The 20,099-nt window shown below is 38.1% G+C and overlaps 1 protein-coding gene across 1 annotated transcript in view; it reads right to left on the minus strand.

Moving 5' to 3' along the window:
* The window catches only part of ADAM9 (ADAM metallopeptidase domain 9), a 148,260-nt gene that overhangs the window by 48,178 nt on the left and 79,983 nt on the right, over positions 1–20,099 (minus strand). The window contains exons 14-15 of the mRNA XM_059155828.1: positions 9,288–9,483; positions 3,551–3,656 (exon numbers count right to left, since the gene is read on the minus strand). Of these exons, the coding sequence (XP_059011811.1) occupies positions 3,551–3,656; positions 9,288–9,483 (302 nt within the window). The remainder of the gene's footprint in view (positions 1–3,550; positions 3,657–9,287; positions 9,484–20,099) is intronic.

The following is a 20,099-nucleotide window of genomic DNA, read 5'->3' on the forward strand; positions in this document are numbered from 1 at the left end:
TGATGCTATATTGAAATCTTCTACTGGACTGTCTTGTGATCCAAGCAACTACCCTACACTTGAATCTCCTTTACGGTATCACTGCCAAGTGATATAGGATGTAATTTTCCTTGAATTCACCTAATCCTCTAACTCACTAGTCCCTAAAAGTTTTCATTCTAGATATCACAAAACTATTTTACTTCTTGAGTTAAAATCTATCTCCTTATAACTGTTCCTCATTGGTCCCAGACCTTCCACATGAGATCACACAGCTAATGTCTTTTCCTTCTCCCACATGGCAGCTATTTTAGGACAATTATCATGTAGTTCCTAAACACTTACTTCAGCAGAGCAATACCCTACAATCCTTTCTTATGGAACAAGGATCTCCCCCTCTAAATAGTTCGTTTGTCTCACAGCCTCTTGAAGAACAGTACTCAGAGTAGGGCATGAAATTTCAGTTATAGCCTGACAAGCAAAGAACAAAATGGAGCTCACATTTCCTTTATCTTAGATACTGTACTACTATTAAGCCCAAGATTACAGCAGCCTTTTTTTTTAAGATTTTATTTATGTATTTGAGAGAGAGTGCACAAGCAGGAGGAGAGACAGAGGGAGAAGCAGACTCCCCAGTAAGCAAGAAGCCCAAACAAAGCAGGACTTGATCCCAGGAGCCTGGGATCATGACCTGAGCCAAAGGCAGAAGCCCAACCTACTAAGGCACCCAGGCAACCCTACAGTAGCTTTTACAGTAAATACATTACATTATTGATGCCCTTGAACTGATCACTAGCTAAAATCCCTATTTACTTTTTGCATATACTATTAAGTCTCCTCTTCACTCTATCCTGCACTCGAGTTAGTAATTTTGTCACAACTTTACATTTATTCTTAAGTCACCAATTATTTACTAGTTAACTTGAATAAAGTGCTTACACTTTCTCAGCTTCAGTTCCTTCATCTGAAAAACAAGAGATAAATAACAATGTCTATCCACATAGTTGGTTGAAGTTAGATAGGAAAATCTCTAAAACAAAACATAGTATAAAGCAGACCTAAGTTAACATCTGTTGGAGCCTACCAAAATTCACATTCCTATGATATACTTAGGTTTTGTGTGTAGTATTGGTGACATATTAAAAAGCGGTTACAAATCAATAAGAAAAAAAAAAAAAAACAAAAACATGTCCACAGAAAAGATTAGCAAAGATACAAAAAAGGCAATTCAGAAAATAAGGAATGCAAGCAGCCAACAAAGCTAAGAGATTGTCACTCTTATAAAGGAAAATTCTATTACAAGCCTCAATAGAATAATTGCTTCTGGCAAGGATCATCAATGCATGCTAAAACCACAAAGTAAAACTCCGGTGGGAAACTGGCTATTCATATTGTATAAAATCATCACTCCTCTACATATTATCTGATAGCTGTAATGGGCAAAACAACTCTACAAGTTGCAAGATCTTGTCATGGCCACTTAGTATCACTAATAAAATGAATTTATCCAGAATTATGTGCCTCCTTGACATAACGTACCAGTCATGAAGTATTCTTCCCTAAAATGTTTAACCTGAATTAAGACTTTAAATTTAATTAAGACTTTAAACTTCTGATTTATAGAGAAATCAAGGGATAGAGACACAAGTTAAACAACAATGAGAAGAAACTAACAAATCCAGATCATGCGCCATTCTAAAAGGCCACTGGCCCAGTTATTTCCTTAAGGCACTATCACTAAAAAGAAAAAAATAAATGAAGAAGACTATTTTAGATTAGAAGTGACTTAAGTGACATGACAATTAAATGCAATATATGATTCTTAACAGATCCTAATGTGGAAAAAAAACAGCTATGAAACACAATTTAAGGACAACTGGAGAAACCTTAATATTAACCAGGTATTACATGATAGTTGGAAATGATCGTTCTTAGGGCAGTGGTTTGGACATAAAACCTTCCCATGGAATTAAAAATACTAAAAATATATTAAGAATAATAATTTGGAAAAAAGAATAATAATTTACTTCCCCTCAAAAAGTATTACATAATTACAAGAGAACTTATATCTACAACTACTTTTAAAACTATGTAAGATAGGTATCAAAAGTCATGTTCATATCCCCTTTTGAAATACTTTGATTTTTTTTTATTTTCCCTCCATCTACTCTGTTTTATGTTTCAAGAAAGGTAAATTCTGAATATTCTGTGAAATACACCATATATTAATAACTAATTGTTAAAGAATTGGAACAAAATAAATGGACTAAGATTAAGGGGGAAAGGTACACAGCAGTAAGAACACCTATAAGAGGGCATCTGGTTCTGTGAAGAAAGATGGGGTAGTCTTTGAATGTAAGATCTGGAGGACTGGAGAACATGCCAGCCAGAAGGAACAGCATGGACGGAGGCCCTGTGGCAGAAGGACCACATGTAGGCCGCCTCAGCTGGTGTCTCACAGCATTTAATGGCTGAGTAGATAAAGATGAGCCTATAAATAAGCACATTCAAAGAGCAACTGGAAACACAGAAAAGAACACTAGAAGAAATTTCCACACAGAAGCCAAGGAAAGAGGGAGGTTTCTTCAAGAACAAAATGGTCAGCATAGTTGAATGCTACTAAAAGTCAAGTAGCATGAAGACCTAAAAATTTCAGTTGGATTTCGCAACATGGAGATCACTGTTGTTATTTCTTCTTAGCAAACATTGTTTCACTAGAGTTGCTTAGACTAACTGGCAAAGTAGGAGGTGGAGCCGGGAGAAGAGATGCACAGTATTTCAGAATAATTTCAATTACACAAAATATCAGTGTGTGCATGTATAGCACAAAGAAACAAAAAGAGAGGAAGAAATACACTGAAATCAGTAAATATATACCCATGGAGATTATGGATGACCATTTTCTCATTTACAATTTTTTAATAATTATTAATTTTTTACCATACACAAATACTACAGAAACAAGAAAGTTTTAATCTGTCACTTTAAAGTTATAGAGAGTGGGACGCCTGGGTCAAGCGTTGGTTAAGCATCTGCCTTTGGCTCAGGTCATGATCCCAGCGTTTTGGGATCGAGTCCTGCATCGGGCTCCCCAGGCAGTGGGGAGCCTGCTTCTCCCTCTGCCTGCTGCTCCCTGCTGCTTGTGCTCTCTCTCTCTCTGACCAATAAACAAAAAAAATCTTTTCAAAAATAAAAAATAAAATTACAGAAAGCAAGAACATAACAACATCCAGAATGAAGACTGCAGATACCTTTATTTACACATTAATCAACCTAATCTTTTAATGACAAAAAAGAAGAGGAAGAATGTTTATTTGAGGTTCTTACTGTAGAATAAAGAAAACCAGAGATTCTACAATCTGTTAGATTTTAGGCAATGAACATCAAAAGAAATGAATTATTTTACTAGTTCTCAGAGTCTCTCTAAAGCTTTGTTAGAAAATTTTCAAGTTTGGAAATTTCAGTATTTAAGGGGGAGAAAGCAAGCAGATGCAAGGGACTATATAAAAGATATCAGAGATGACTGGTCTTACACTCTTGCACATTCCTTCACAGCCTTGCCTTCACTTACCCAGTGGCACACTTCTTGTATTCATTGCCAGAGAAGCCACAATTGCCAAATCTGTCACCTTTCGAATTCACATCAATGAAACAATCTCTTGGGGCAGCCTTGGCTTCTGTAACAAAAAAAAAAAAAAGGCAATTTAATGCAGAAATAGAAGTATTCCCTATGTCAACCCACACACGAGGATGAACTGCTTTAACACCGTCTAAAATGTTTCAAGCCTCCCAGGTAGAACGTTTTTGATCCAATTTTATGCTTAACGAAATGTAAAAGTAAAGCTTAGAGAGTCTTTAAAAGTTACCCTGGGCTCAAAGAAAAGTAATTAAAAGAAATGCCATTAAACAAAATGACATTACAAATAAATGAAAAGGTGCACACAGCCTGGTGGTGGTCTCGGAGTACCTGTTCTCAGACTCTCAAACACATACCTGCTGCCTCGTTAGATCAGGCTCGGAAGGGCTGATTAAAAGACTGCCAGCTACTATTACTGGTTTTTTTCATTTACCACATTTGGATGCTGAATTTAGATGCCCCCCACTCACACGACAGATTGGCAAACAACCATGACAGCTGAGGAAGTAGCGAACCATTCTTGCTTTCTTGCATCTTATATAAGTGTTAGCACTTCATGTTCAGTTCACCTGCCAATTACACATTCCTAAAAAACTTTCCTTGAAAATATTTTTAAGCCAAAATGACAGTACTTTCTATTGAAAAAAGTAATTCACTTGCCTATCTTGCACATCTATTGCTATGTTGTTTTGGCTAAAAGAAAATGACTGTGAGGCGGGGGGGAGCTGGAAAAGAGGCAGAGGACCACAGGACATGGAAAGGGAACAGAAACCTTCCACACAGGGCAAACAGCACGTGGCAGCATCCCTAGCGGGGCCCTTCCACAGAAGAGAAGCTCTACAAATCCAGATAATCTCCAAAAAGAAAAGTAAGTCTAGTTCACTTAGTCCTAGGTTTTTCCGTAGGCCTCCATGAAGATGGCATCATTGCTAAATACCAGTATTTAACTTGTTAAAATGTATCTGTTATAATTTTTTAGTCTGCGATGAGTGGCTTATTTTTGCAAAATGGATCAGAAGTTGACAGATCTCCACTATTCTATACCATGACCTGATTAACACAAATACATCCCATTTAATTTTTTAGTCCTCTTGGCTCAATCCCTTTCTGACCCACCGTAAGATAAGGGCTATAACAGAACAAGAGACAGAAACTAGAGGCAGCAGCAATCTGATCAAAGTCAACACCTAGTTTCTGAGAGATCTAGCACAATACTCATGAAGGAGCCTCTTTTTTTTTTTTTTTTTTTTAAGATTTTACTATTCATTTGAGAGAGCGCACAAGCAGGGGGAGAGACGGAAGGAGAGGGAGAAGTAGACTTCCTGCTGACCTGGGAGCCCAATGTGAGGGTCAAACCCGGGACTTGGAGATTACGACCTGAGCTGAAGGCAGACATTTAACTGTCTGAGCCACCTAGGTACCCATAACTGATCTTCTTAATTGAGACAAATAAAAATAAAAACAGAGGATTCGGGTCTCCTTTCCTTCCCTCCTTCTCCGCCCCCTCCTCTTTCCTTTCTTTCTTAAATATGTATTAATCCCCTACTAAGTGTCCCACACCCTGATTAGTAGTGGATATAGTTTACCAGTATCTCTCTGGAAAGATACAGAAAAGCTCCTGTTAGTAACTCTCTGCTGTCTTAATGACAAGTTTCAACAAACATCTAGTGCTCACTTATTTATTCACTTGAACGTGGTGTTGTTCCTGTTTTTACTGACTCAAGAGAGAAACAGAAGAAGATAGGAAAACAAGATCCCAGCACGGTTTGGGCATAAGCCCATCATTGTCAATTATCAAACAAAGCAATCTGCCTCATTATGCTGAAAGCAACCTTTTCCTTGAGAACCTCAATCACTTGAACCCAAGAAAGGAAACACAAGATGCCATACAATAAAGACTATCACTGCAGGAATACAGCTAGCCTCAGTGTGTAATAAAAATCAGACTAACAAAAGGTGCTGCCAGGCCTCAATGTACACTCCCTATGGTTCTTCACCAGAACTACTGAATTATAGCTACTTGATATCCTTTGGCATAACAAACAGCAAAGTCAAAGAAGCAATCAGAAAGTCTGACTTGCACAGACCTATGGCTATAGTTAGCTGATCATGGTGCTCCTAGAAATAAAAAGAGAGGAAGTGTACCAGTAAATTTTTACTACATCTGTATAAAGTTCGAGGTCAAATGAACAAAACAGTGTAATAGGCCCTCAATCAACTGCCAAACTTGAGCCTTATTACACACCCAGAACCCCCTACATGAACGGGAGGACTGGTCCTCTTCAGGTAGACACTTGATTCATGGCCCAAAATGTATACTCTTACTCTTTTTCTAGTCCTTCCCCAACAGGATCTATGGCCATATACCAGGTTAACCGGGCATTGTGCAAAACGAAAATCATCAGACCTCTCAGAACTACTGGACACTGGCTCTGAACCGACACTGAATCCAGAAGACCCAAAACATCACGGTGGCCTACCAGTCAAAGTAGGGAGCTATGGAGGTCAGCTATCAATGGAGCTTCAGCTCAGGTCCTCCTCACTCACAGGAGGCCCACTGCATCCCAAACCCATCCTGGGCTTATTTCCCCAGTTCCAAAATGCACTACTGGAACACACACAATCAGCAACTAGCAGAATCCCCATGCTGGCTCCCTGACCCATGGAGTCAGGGCCATTATGGCAGGAAAGGCCAACTGGAAGTCACTAGAACTGCTACTACCTAGGAAAACAGTAAACCAAAAGGAATAAATATCACAATCCAGGAACCACTGCAAAGTCAATACCACCATTAAGGACTGGAAAGGTAATCCAGGTCAACTAAGCTATCTGGCCTGTGCAGAAGACAGACTGATCTTGGAGAACAAGAGTGGATTATCAGAAGCTCAAGCAGCTGGGGAGGTAAGTGCTGCTCTAGCTACTGTGGTTCTATTGCCTGAGCACCTTCACGGATCTCCTGGCACCTGGGACGCAGCTGCTGACCTGGCTACTGTACTGTAGTGGTACTGTTCTCTCCACCCCAGCTGCTAACCATCACCAGATGCACTTTGCTTTCAGTTGGCAATCCTCTCTCAGGGGTACAGCAACTCTCCAACCCTACACCATGAGTTAGTTTGGGGGGATCTTGATCGACTTTTTCTTATCTTTTGAAAGAAAGATAATTCCATCCATTCTATGGATGCCATTATCTGACTGAACCTAGTGAGCAAGAAGTAGCAACACTGTAGATCAATCAGTAAGACAAACTGCATGTCAAAGGTGGAAAGCAAATCTGAGAAAAAATCAGGGGTCTTCTACCTCTGTGAAATTTCTAGGGGCTGGTTGTGTGGGATATATCTATAGTTCCTTTCAAAAGTGAAAGATAAGTCATTACATCAGGCCCCACTGGTCCAGAAATCATGAGGTAGAAGTGGAAGTGGCACCACTCTTTCTCCTAGTGACCCTCTAGCAAAATTTTTGCTTCCTGTTCCTACCACCTTATGTTCCTGCTATCCTAGAGATCTTAGTTCCAAGAGGAATGCTTCCATCAGGAAACACAACAACGATTCTACTGAACTAGATGTTAAGACTTAAACCCAGGGTGCCTGGGTGGCACAGTCGTTAAGCATCTGCCTTTGGCTCAGGTCTTGATGCCAGGGTCCTGGGATAGAACCCCACATCAGGCTCCCTGCTTGGCAGGAAGCCTGCTTCTCCCTCTGCCCACTCCCTCTGCTTGTATTCCCTCTCTCGCTATCTCTCTGTCAAACAAATAAATAAAATCTAAAAAAAAAAAAAAAAAAAAAAAAAAGACTTAAACCCAGCCATTTTACACTTCTCATACTTCTGAATGAACAGACAAAGAAGGGAGTTACTGTGCTGCCTGAACTTTACTACTACTCCATTGTGCCAAAGTAGCACTGGACTAATACCACACAACAGAGATAAGGGAGAATCTCCGTGGAATACAGGAGACCTCATAGGGTGACTCTTAGTATTAGTATGCCCTGTGACTGAGACCAATGGAAAGCTACAGCAACCCAATTCAGGTCACGCAGCCCAGAGCCTTCAAGAATAAAAGTTTGGGTCACTCTACAGGTTAAAAACTACGACCTACTGATATGCTTGGTGAAGACAAAGGATATATGGAATGGATAATGAAGAAAGTTGTTAAACCTACCAGCTATGACCACATGACCAGTTACAGAACCTAAGACTTCAATTGTCATGAGTATTTCTTCCCTTTTGTCATAAATGTATTTATAATCAGAAGTCCCCACAACTGACTTCCTGGGTCCAACTAATTGGCTAGAGCAGCTCACAGAACTGAGAAACATTTTTACTTACTAGATTACTAATTTTTGTAAAGGGATATAACTCAGGAATAGCCAGATGGAAGAGATACATAGGGGAAGGTGTGAGGGAAGGGGCTTGAAACTTCCATACCTTCTCCAAGTACAACTTTCCCAGAATATCCACTTGTTCACCAAGCTGGAAAAGCTCTCAGAACCCTATCCCTTTGGGGTGTTATGGAGGCTTCATTGCATAGGTATGGTAGATTAAACCACAGGCCATTAGTGATTAACTCAATCTCTAGCCCCTCTCCCCTTCCTAGAGGTGGGGGAACTGAAAGTTCTAACCCTCTAATCACACTGGTTGGTTCCCTGGGCAACCAGCCCCCACCCTTGGGTTACCTAGGAGCTTTCCAAATATTACTTCATTAACACAACAAAAGACACATTTATAGCTTTCATCACTTAGGAAATTCCAAAAAGTTTCAAAAGCTTGATGCCAGGAACTGGACAAAGATCAAATATATTTTTCTAATTATAAATCACAGTATCACATCAATCCACAGAGCTTTAACTAAAATCATAATAATCTACAGTAAAAGAATGAAGAATGGAAAAAGACCAAGAATATGATGGCAGTTGACAAGGGTTAAAAGAAGGAAAGAATTTTAAATTCTCATCTTCCATAGTGAGAAATTAATGGTTAATACCTAGAATGGAAAAATCAAAAAATGGCATTACCAAGAGATTATCTAAAGACCTGAAGCAAATAACAGAATAATCAGCTAGAAAAAGTGAAAAGTGGTTGCCCCAGTGAATGGGGCTATTAGGTGGAAGCACACTTTTTCATAAAAACTTATTTTTAAAAATCTGGCTCTTTAATATGTACATATAACTTTGATAAAAATGAAAACTTTAAATAGAGAAAGCAGGAAACTTTCAAACATCCTAAATATCCATCAGCATGAGAATGGATTCCATTTACATAATGAAGTATTCTAATGTACTGTGATCTAAATGTATCATAATGTATTGATACTTTAATCAAACGTATCAAAAACATTTTAAGTGAGCAATGAAAACAGCAGACCCATATGTATATATACCCATACTTTTTATATGAAATTATTAAAACTAGAACATGATACTAAGTAAATACATATTTATTCTGTTTATATACATATAGAATAGAAAGGTGATAAAAAGAGAGGGAATGAAAAGCAAAAACCATCAACTGAATTTGCACATATCAAATTCATGAACAGGACTGGTCATGAAGAAGGAAGGAGGGATATATAACAGGAAAACTGAAATTTTATCAATAATGTTGTCTTTACATTTTTAACAAAAACTGAAGCACAAAATCAAAACAACCAATTTCAATTACAGTTAAAATGTCTTACTTGAGCCAAAGATGACTTGACACTGAGCATCGTAATACTGGCACATGCCATTGTAACAATAGGCTTTGTTATTCTGGCAAGGATATCCATTCTGAATAAAAACATCTGGCTGACAGAACTGGGAAGAACCATTGCAGTATTCTGGAACATCACATTCATTGGTTTTTCCTCGGCATAAAGTACCACCTGGAAGGAACTAGGGTAATAAAATTCAAATTAAACAGGAATATCAGGACAATCTCTACACAAATTAATCAAATCTGAAACCACAGTATTTATATCTATAAAAAGTTCTAACAACAAAATATTAGAAAACCAACAGAAATATGAGCAAAGTCTGATAACAGGCAACTCATAAAAGCCATGAAATACAGAAAATGAAAAAAATATAACCTCATGATAACCAAAAGAAATGCAAATTAAAACTTTAAAAGCACTTCACACTTGGGGCACCTGGGTGGCTCAGTCAGTTAAGCATCTGTCTTCCGCTCAGTTCATGATCCCAGGGTCCTGGGATTGAGTTCCACATCGGGTTCCCAGCTTAGCGGGGAGTCTGCTTCTTCCTCTCCCTCTGCCTCTCTACCCCACACCTGTTCATGCTCTTTGTCTCTCAAATAAATAAATAAAATCTTAAAAAAAAGAAGGCACTTTATGCCCATCAGACTAACCAGGATTATAATACTTGCTAGCAACCAATGTCAGCACAGCAAGAATTTGATTACCCTGCTGGCAGAAGTATAGACTGGTACATTTGTGGAAGGTATATAATATGTGTCAAAATTTTTAACATGTATACTCTATCCCAACAATTCCATTTAGAAACAAAAATTAGAAGCAACCTAAACAGCCGTCATTAGTTGACTCCATAAAGAAATTATGGTATAGCCACATAAAACAGTATTAACTACGTAACCATGTAGAACTATATGAATAAAGTCTATGGTACCTTACTGAAAAAAGCAGGTAGTAAAAATAAGTGTATCTGTGTTCACACACTCACACTTATACACAATACATATACACATGCATTCACATTTATATAGGAAGAGTATGTAAAGTTAACAAATTACCAACAATGGCTACCTGAGGAGGGTAAAATATGATAGAGCATCTTTCACTGCATACTTCCTATACTTTGGTATTATTAAATTATTTATTTAAAAAAAACACAGATTACTTTCTTTTCTTTTCTTTTCTTTTCTTTTTTTAAGTAGACTCCATGCCCAGCGTGAAGTCCAACACAGGGCTTGAATTCATGACCCCAAAATCAAGACCTGAGCTGAGATCAAGAGTCAGACACTGAACCCATTGAGCCACACAGGTGCCCCAGATCACTCTTAAAATCAGAAAAAAAAAGTTTCTCCTTAAAATAGAAGTCTCACAAGACCACTTGTTATAAAAGAATGTAATTCAAAATTATAAACAAGTGGTATAAAATTTTTCATAAAATCATGTAAGAATAGTGCTCTCAATCAGAAAACATGGATTTTAATATATCCCTATTTGTCCTTTTTCTACTTTTTTCCAAATAGGGAGGAATTCCTTACTGTAGAGAGTAAAATGGAGTCTCTTGCATCAAGCAGGGCCCTGTGTCAAGCAATGACACAAGTAGTTCAGGTACTGCCCCTAGGAGATATCATCTGGGACACATGTTAGCTGACACCACCAGAACTGATAAGAGAATAACCAGAAGAGGTCTGCAGAGACCCAAAACTCACTAAATCTCTTTAAAAAGGGAAGGATTTTGGCAGCAAGCCGTCAGACTCTTCAGACCTTGCTGCCAAGGCTCTGCATGATTAATCTCCAAATAGAATGTAGAGCCTTTACCACTTGAACATCAGAAGCAGTGAGTGCAGAGAGCTGACCCAGACCAGATGGAGGCCTTGTCTCAACCACACGTCCACAGTTCTTTCACTTCCTGCGCCCTTCTGCTACCTTGTTTGTTGTGTGCCTTGTCTTCTCTCCTGCTCCAGGTACTTTGTAAGGAGCCTAGTTTCATCACATAGTGAACTGTCACTGAGTTTGGAATCCTGAACCTGGTTTCTGATTGTGATTTAACTTTGCTTATGACTGAATAAAACTGACATCATAGAAAAACACAACTCATGTTGTTGGCAGGATTCACTGTCATTGACTCATCATGTGTTAGAAAATTTAGAAGAATCAGAAAAGACTCCTAAAGTCTTGCTTGAATTTGACTATAGCTGAACTGAAAATAATAAACTGGGCAATAAATTTATGTGAATATAGAGTTCCCCAGAGTCTCACTGAGAGTGAAATCCTACGGTATTGGCCCAGGCAGGTGAAAGAAAGACTGGTTCTATGCAGGGAGCAGTCAGCAGCCAAAGCTCGTCTGGGGTTACGCCTTTGTCTGTCAGGCACGGCAGAACTAGCCAAAGCTGAGACCAAGGGACACTGCCTCAGAAAGGCACTTGGAGGGCCAAGAAAAATTAAACCATTTGTAGGTACTGCAAAGATATATGCCACTACTGGCCAAATTAATCTATAACTTGGCAGAAAGGCGTGGACAAAAATTATAGGAAAATCTGTATAAATATCCTAGGGTATAAGTGGGAACTAGAGCTTTACATAGTTAAGAAATTGTATATAGCAGCTGCTAGGTTATAAAAAAGGAAGAAAGATGTGTGCACTAGGTAAAAGCCCGAAAAGGATGGTGAAAAGGGCCCAGAGGCCTGACACCATACTTTGTATACACTTTGTATACTTTGTACTTCTATACATTGTATAGAAGACCTGTGGAGCTCCATAGAATTCGAAGCTAGAAAGAAGCTCACAATCAGGACCCCAGGAGATGCAGTCATGGATCTGAAGGATTCTAAAAATGTAAAGCCCTTAGTGTCCCAGGCGCCCACTGCAGAGGTTCCCATCTTACCTATAAAAACCATCTCGCAGTTAGGCCAGGGCAGACAAAGGGCAAAGAGCTAGCTAATTAAGTAATGAGGCAGGCCAAATCAATGAATAATTTAAAATTTAAAGGACAATAACCCCTTAGGACCCCAGGATCCCCATCTGAGGATCCAGGAGACTATGATGACCCTGGGGCAGGGGGCCGGAAGGAGGATAAATTATCACAGCAGACCTAGAATTACCAGGAAGAAAGTATCAGGTTACAGTAATGGACAAGAAAACCTGTGGAAATAGCAGAGGACAAGAGAATACAGTCATGCTCCACCTCAAAAGATTAGAACAGAATTTTGTCAAAAACATATATCTGATACAGACTGGATGCTTCATGTATGGGATAATGGGGCAAATACAACAGCATTATCGGGGCAGAGATGCCTCAGATATCTTCTTTAGCTGAAAATCCCTCTTTAAACCAAGGAAATGAAGGAGAAATAAACCACCAAAATTCTATCCCTCTGGCCCTGGATTGCTTTGGCATGGAGAAAAGTAAACTCTTATCTAGACCCCACGAAATTTGGAGATAAATAGAATTGGACTGACTTAGAGCAGGCTCAACTGCATTGCCACCAATTGGTTATTCCGGTTCTGATCTATGACACATCCTTTGAGGTGCCAGGCACTAATGGGATTAAAAGAGCACTGCTGTTAGGAACCCTGGAAAACATAAAGATGTCATTTACGAATGTGCTAGCAGGATGCCATACCATGCAAGATGTAATAAATATATGCAGATCATCAGGCACACATAAGATAACACTGACAGCTCAGGAAACAGCAATCACATTAGCGGGATATACCTAGGCCCTCAAGGGCACCTGAACTACTCACAAAATGAACACACAGGCAATCATCTGTGGAAAGAGACCACACCAGAAGGTTCACAAGTAATAATACTGTGCAGGTATCTGCAAACACAATGAGCAGACCATTTGCAGAGAGAGGACACAAAATTATCTGAACTATCAAAAAAGAGGGAACAGCAAATATATCCAGAAAGAAATCAAAGAAATATCAATAAGAAGTCACATGGAACAGAAATTAGTTAGAAACAGAGAGCCAAGAAATACAGAAAATAATAGAAATTGATACAAAAATCGAGACAGAAGAGGAGGAAAAAAGGAACATTTCAATGAAACCATTAAAAGAGGAGCAAGTATACCAGCAAACAGTATAGGAAAGGGAACAACAGATTTACTAAAATGTTCTTCATAAAAAACGAGAGGACCTCAGAATGGATTGGAAGGCCACCAAATCCAGGGATAATAGGCCACATATGCAATTAGCATTAAAAATAGGAAAGGAAATAAGAACAGACACATTTTTGGTAGGTACAGGATCCCAAATATCATTATTAAAGAAAGAAAGACCTAATGAAGGAAAAACTATAAATACTGAAGAATCAGGAGGAAAAATCCATAGAAACAGAAGTATTAATGTAAGAACAGAACCTGTGAGACATACTTTTGTGAGTGTACTGCAGCTAGAAAATATTATAGGAATGGATTTAATTCCAAAATTATATGAGGAATGGATGCCATTCAAAAGAAATAAAAATAAGAATATATGCTTAACATAGGGGCGCCTGGGTGGCTCAGTGGGTTAAACCTCTGCCTTCGGCTCAGGTCATGGTCTCAGGGTCCTGGGATTGAGCCCTGCATCAGGCTCTCTGCTCGGCGGGGAGCCTGCTTCCTCCTCTCTCTCTGCCTGCCTCTCTGCCTACTTGTGATCTCTCTCTCTCTCTCTCTGTCAAATAAATCAAGTCTTAAAAAAAAAAAAAAAAAAAAGAATATATGCTTAGCATAGAACTCCCCAGACTCCATAGGGAATCATTTACTAAACAATACCCATTAAAATGGGTATGTAAGGAGGTAACAGAAAAGATAATGGAATTATTAAAAGACAGTACAATTATTCCAGGAATGTCATCCAGTTTTATTGTCCCACATGTTCAGTGTTAAAACCTAGTAGACAATATAGGGTAACAACAGATTATAGAAATCTAAATAAAGTATCACCAAAATCAATGGGAGCATTACCTGACAGAAAAGAAGTAATTTAAAAGATAACTAGTTATAATGGAAATTATTATGTGACTATAGATATGTCAGACATGGCTTTTGCAATACCTATTATAGGAGAAAGCCAGGAATACACCAAAGTCTCATGGGAAGGCAAACAATATCAATTTGTAAGGTTGCTCCGAGGATATTTAAAGAGCCCAGTATAGCACATACTATACTGTCCACTCATATAGAGCAATCATTGTACAAATCTCTAGTAATAGTCTATGATAACATAACAACAAAAAATAAGGAGCAATTAAGACAAGAAAAGGAAAAGTTAATACAGGATTTAAGGGAAAAGGGATGGACTATTAACAATGAAAAAATATCAGGCCCAGACACTCATTGTAAACTTCTAAGAATTCAATGGTCTTCTGAAGGAAGGAAAATGCTAGATAAGGTTAATAGATAAAATATAAGCAATAGGACCACCTAAAGATAAAACAGAGGCACAGAGAGTTAAAGGCTCATTTGGATATTGGAGATAGCATCTACCATACCTTAATATAATCTTAAAACCTATTTACAAAATAACTAAAAAGGCACCAATTTTGAATGAGCAAAACAACAGGCTTTAGATACATTAAGGGATTTTTTTAAAGACATTTCAAACAATATACTATTGAGCAGTAGGAGAACCATTAAAAAAGAAATACTGGGGCGCCTGGATGGCTCAGTGGGTTAAGCCTTTGCCTTCGGCTCAGGTCATGATCTCAGGGTCCTGGGATTGAGCCCCGAATCAGGCTCTCTGCTGACTCTCTTCCCCCTTCTCTCTCTCTCTGCCTGCCTCTCTGCCAGCTTGTGATCTCTCTCTGTCAAATAAATAAATAAAATCTTAAAAAAGAAAGAAAGAAATACTGGTAAGTAGAGAATATGGTACATGGTCCCTGTGCACAAAGAAGGAACACAAACCTAATTTTCTACCAGTAGGATTTTGGACTACAAAGTTCCCATATTCAGAACACAAATATTCTATATTTGAAAAACATACATGGTAGCTATACAAAGCTTTAAAAAATATAGAACCTCTAACGGGAAATCAAAAAATAACAGTGTCAAGTCATATACCTTTGCTCCACTGGATAAAACTGAGCCCAGAAGAATGGACAGGTATCCAAATTGATTCAAAACTAACGTGGAAATGGTATATTCAAGAGACCTCTTTCCAGAGACAACCAAGACTCCACACGGAGGAAATATATAAGAAGGAAATAGACTTGCCAGAATTTACTCCAAGGAAGGGCAGGCAAATCCATACTCGAAACCTAGGGAAACAGGACCCACCCTGGTCCAAACGTCTATCAAATGCCTAGTTTACAGAGACATCAGCCTCCACAGTCTCTGGAAGAACAACAGACAGCTGTAGCACAGAGACCCGGGACAATTTGATACTCAGGGAGAAAGGTAGGACTCAATCTGCACAACATGTAGAATTAATTGCAGTAGTACTGGCTGTAAGAAAATCATTAAAGGAAAATCAAAGCACCATATATATTTTTACTGACTCATGGGCAGTAGCCCTATGGTCAGGAAAATGGCCAAGAAATGATTCTAAAATAAATGCCAAAGACATATGGTCAAGAGAATATTGGGAAGAATTATATATAGCTTCAGAGAAAATTAAAATTTGTTACACGTGTGTCAGCACATAAAAAAGTCAACACAGAGGTATCAAAATATGAGGCTGATGCATTGACAAGAGACATTAAGGCAAAAGAAACAAAGGAAGGTTTAAAATTAAAATTAAAAAGAAATAAGAAAGGATGGAGACACACATTGCCACCAGTAATGGTACAAAGAGAGAGGGATGGAAAACAGGAGGAACTCAAAGTAATACCAACTGAAATTTAAAAAGACAGGAAACCAATATCACATAGATAAGGAAATAACAGAAATACTAATAACTCCACATACAATTATGGAAATACATAGAAAGCATACATAGGAACACACGCCTTATATAAATGGTTCACTGAAAGAAATCTTAAAAGTTACTTGGCAAGAAATAAAAAGAACATTAAAAGAATGCATCACATGTAAACAGGTGATATATAAACACAGGTACACCGCATCAATAGATACATACCTACAAGCCTACCACATTTAATTTTATAATACAAATAGACTTTACAGGACCTTGAAATCACAGCTATCAACAGATATATACCACTACCATGGTAGACCCATATACAGGATTAGGGATAGCTCTGGTTGCCTCTAGCCCATCAGCTCATGCAACACTAAGAGCTCTAGAGTCATGGGCAGCTCACTTTGCAGCACCAGTAACAGTAGAAAGTGATTAGGGAACTCATTTGGCAGCCACCTTAGTTTAAAAGCTCTGTGATCTATGGGACTTACAATGGAATTACCATCTAGCCCACAATCCTATAGCTGCTGGATATACAGAGAGATTTAATGGATTATTAAAAATAGAATTATGATTGATAAGAGAAACAAAGAAGTTTTTAACAAGGCCTGGATATAGCTTGCTTTTTGCTAAATCAGAGAGGCAGGTTATAAAAAGATGGTCCTCATAAGATGTTAAACAACCCTGCCCCAGACACGGAAAAAAGGGAGGTAACAATAGACACATTTAGCACAGAAACATTTCTTGGACTACAGGGGCTAAAGGACAGTTGCGACTTAAGAAAATCCAGGACCTTGTTCCTATGGACATCCCTTAGAATACCTGAAGAAAAATTACATACTAGAAGGGTTTTCCACTACAGATCAGAAAAAAAAATCTTTAGGGGTATCTGCGTGGCTCAGTGGGTTAAGCCTCTGCCTTCAGCTCAGGTCATGATCTCAGGGTTCTGGGATCGAGCCCCACATCGAGCTCTCTGCTCAGCAAGGAGCCTGCTTCCCCTTCTCTCTCTCTACCTGCCTCTCTGCCTACTTGTGATCTCTGTCAAATAAATAAATAAAATCTTTAAAATAAAAAAGCTGATATATATTTTTATGCCCCTGGTTATTACTTTGTACTTTTCATTATAAGACAAGTCTAATACATGCACACTTACATCATCAGTTAGAACACAAAAATCCAGTGTTGATCTAGTTTCCTGCTAATGATGCTTCTGGGCAAAATATTACTTATAATTATCAACATTCTCCCGATTCTCTGTCTTGCTGAACTAATCAGATACTTCACTTATTGCCATAATAGAAATTGCCACATTGGTAACAGGACCCAACCACGGTGTAGAAAAATAGCTAATTACACCATCTGCTTAATTAAGATATCACTAAAAGAATAAGATTTTTTTACATTAGGAGAGAAGAGAGAAAGACAACAATTACCAGACTCAACCACACCAGACCTCCTAGAATCTCCTGAAAAGGATCTAGATTTGACACTTAAAATTTGGGAGGACAATCCAGATATGGAGCAATACTTTTCATTCATCTAACCATCAGATGCACAATGGGTAGAACATACGTGGTCAGTACAGCACCCTAACTGTAAGAATGTAATTAGAATTGACTCATCTATACTGATTTATATAGCTAACGACCATCCATGCATTGCCTGACCTACCCATTGACAAAATAAGATTTAGAAACCCTTTAAAGTTCCTGGTAGGGCGAGGCATCATCTCTAACTTAATTATCTCAGCAATTCAGGAAGCAGAAATCCAAAGTTAAGCAAGAATTATATGAACTCAAAAAATGTGAACCCCTTACACAATGCAGTAGAAAACTTAGGTTCCAAAATTTTCTCAGCATTTAAAGAATTACATTCTATTGCCCACAGAACTATGTGTGATTATCATGCATACCAACTGGAATCTAAGTATAATAGTGACCATAAGATTCAGGCCCTGCAACAAAATTTACTTAATCTGAGAAATACTTATTTGAATGAACAATTAAAAATTAGTTGCTAAAGAATCAATAACCTTCTTGAGAGAGCATGGAATAATATTAGAAACATTACAGTAACAGGAAAAATGTATTCTTCTAACTGGACTGAATCTCTTTTACAATTAGACCTCTTGAGACCATCAGGTTGTGACAATACAGGGCAATGTAAACTTTCATTGTTAAGACTATTGGAGATCGAAGCCTACTAGCATATGACTCATATGCTGTGCAACAACAAATACAAGGTAATACTGCACTCTGGCAACGTGTATAACCCTATGGATAGATGGATATTCATTATCCAAAAAAATGGTATTTCAATGATCTCTTAACATGTACTATACCCGGCATGAATTGGAAATCAATGCTAATCTTCTTCCTTTAACAAAAGCACCCACTGAAAAGTTGTTTTTTAACATGGGACTCTTTAATTGGATAATTTGTGCTAATGTTTATTCAGAGGTTAAATTCTTTAATCACATTAAAATGAAGGATACTACTATCACCATAAATAATGAACATATTAAAATATTGTATGCTATTAATATAACATAATAAGTAATGCTACCAAAATGGATACCTACATCTCAGAATATTCATACAGAGATCTTCCAATATCTTACCATACTAAAATAACAGAAATACCTTGGGTTAAAACTGACAAAATTGATAAACTTTTGGATGAAAACATGGAAGGACTCAAAGCAGACCACAAAACCTTAACCAACAAGCTAACCCATTTTAAAAATGCTACACAGGCCCTTCATGCAGCTTCAGCGTGGTTAATATTAACTTAACTCCATTAAACAAAGACATAGAAAACATAATAAATGTTCCTTTCTAGAATTGTTAGCAAACTCCTTCAAACATGTGATTTGTTCTGACTCATGGTCTGACTAAAAACCTTTAAAATACCTAAAGATGGGATGGAATTATCTCTACACATTTGGGAATCCATTAAGGAAATTCTTCTATTATTTTCAGTTACCACTTTTGTTATATATCTTATTAAATATGCTATTAGAATGTTAAATATGCACTCTTACTCTTAAAAAAGAAAAAAAATCACAGAAAGACTATGATTCTCCATACCCTCACTGTTCTTTTTTGGATACACCAAGAGTCTATACTGAAGATCCATATGTATTTTTTTGATTTTTACCTTCTTTTTGTTTGACTTTATTCAACTAGATGTGACTCTGAGGTGGAGTTCTTATTTGTGTTTGCTTGATTCATTTTAATGTATCTATCTTGGTTGGATCTGATGTGCTCCTTATCTTATATGGTTTGAATTTAATTGATTTTGTTTGATTTCCATTGAAAACTTGATTAAGTAACCTAAACATATCTTTTGCTATGTTACCAAACTACTCTTGCCATCCTGCTTTAACACATATTTGATTCCTGGCATGGCCCTTAGAGAATTTGCCAAGAGGAATCATGGGGTAGAATGTAGAGAGCAAAATGGAGTCTCCCACATCAAGCAGGGGCCTGTGTCAAGCAATGACAAGAGCAGTGCAAGTACTGCAGCTAGGAGATAGCACCAGGACCCACAACAGCTAACCCCCCGGAACTGATCACCAAGAACCAGAGGAGGTCTGCAGAGACCCAAAACTAATTAAATCCCCTTAAAAAGGGAAGGATTTTGGCAGCCAACTGTCAAAGTCTTTGTCTATGACCACCTAAAAATGGTAACTGCCGCTGAAGGCTCTGTCCCAATGATCTCCATTATCTCCAAACAGAAGCAAGATCCTTCACTGCTTGAACATCAGAAGCGGAGAGTGTGGAGAGCTGACCCACAGACCGAGGCCTTATCTCAACCACACACCCACAGACTGACTTCGAGTTGGTTCGTTCACTTCCTGCGCCCTCCTGTTATCTTGTTCCTTGTGTGGCTTGTCTTCTCTCCTGCCCTGGGTGCCGAGTAAGAAGCCCAGTTTCATCACATGGTGAATTG

This window comes from Mustela lutreola, chromosome 18 (assembly GCF_030435805.1).
Source record: "Mustela lutreola isolate mMusLut2 chromosome 18, mMusLut2.pri, whole genome shotgun sequence".
Lineage (NCBI taxonomy): Eukaryota > Metazoa > Chordata > Mammalia > Carnivora > Mustelidae > Mustela > Mustela lutreola.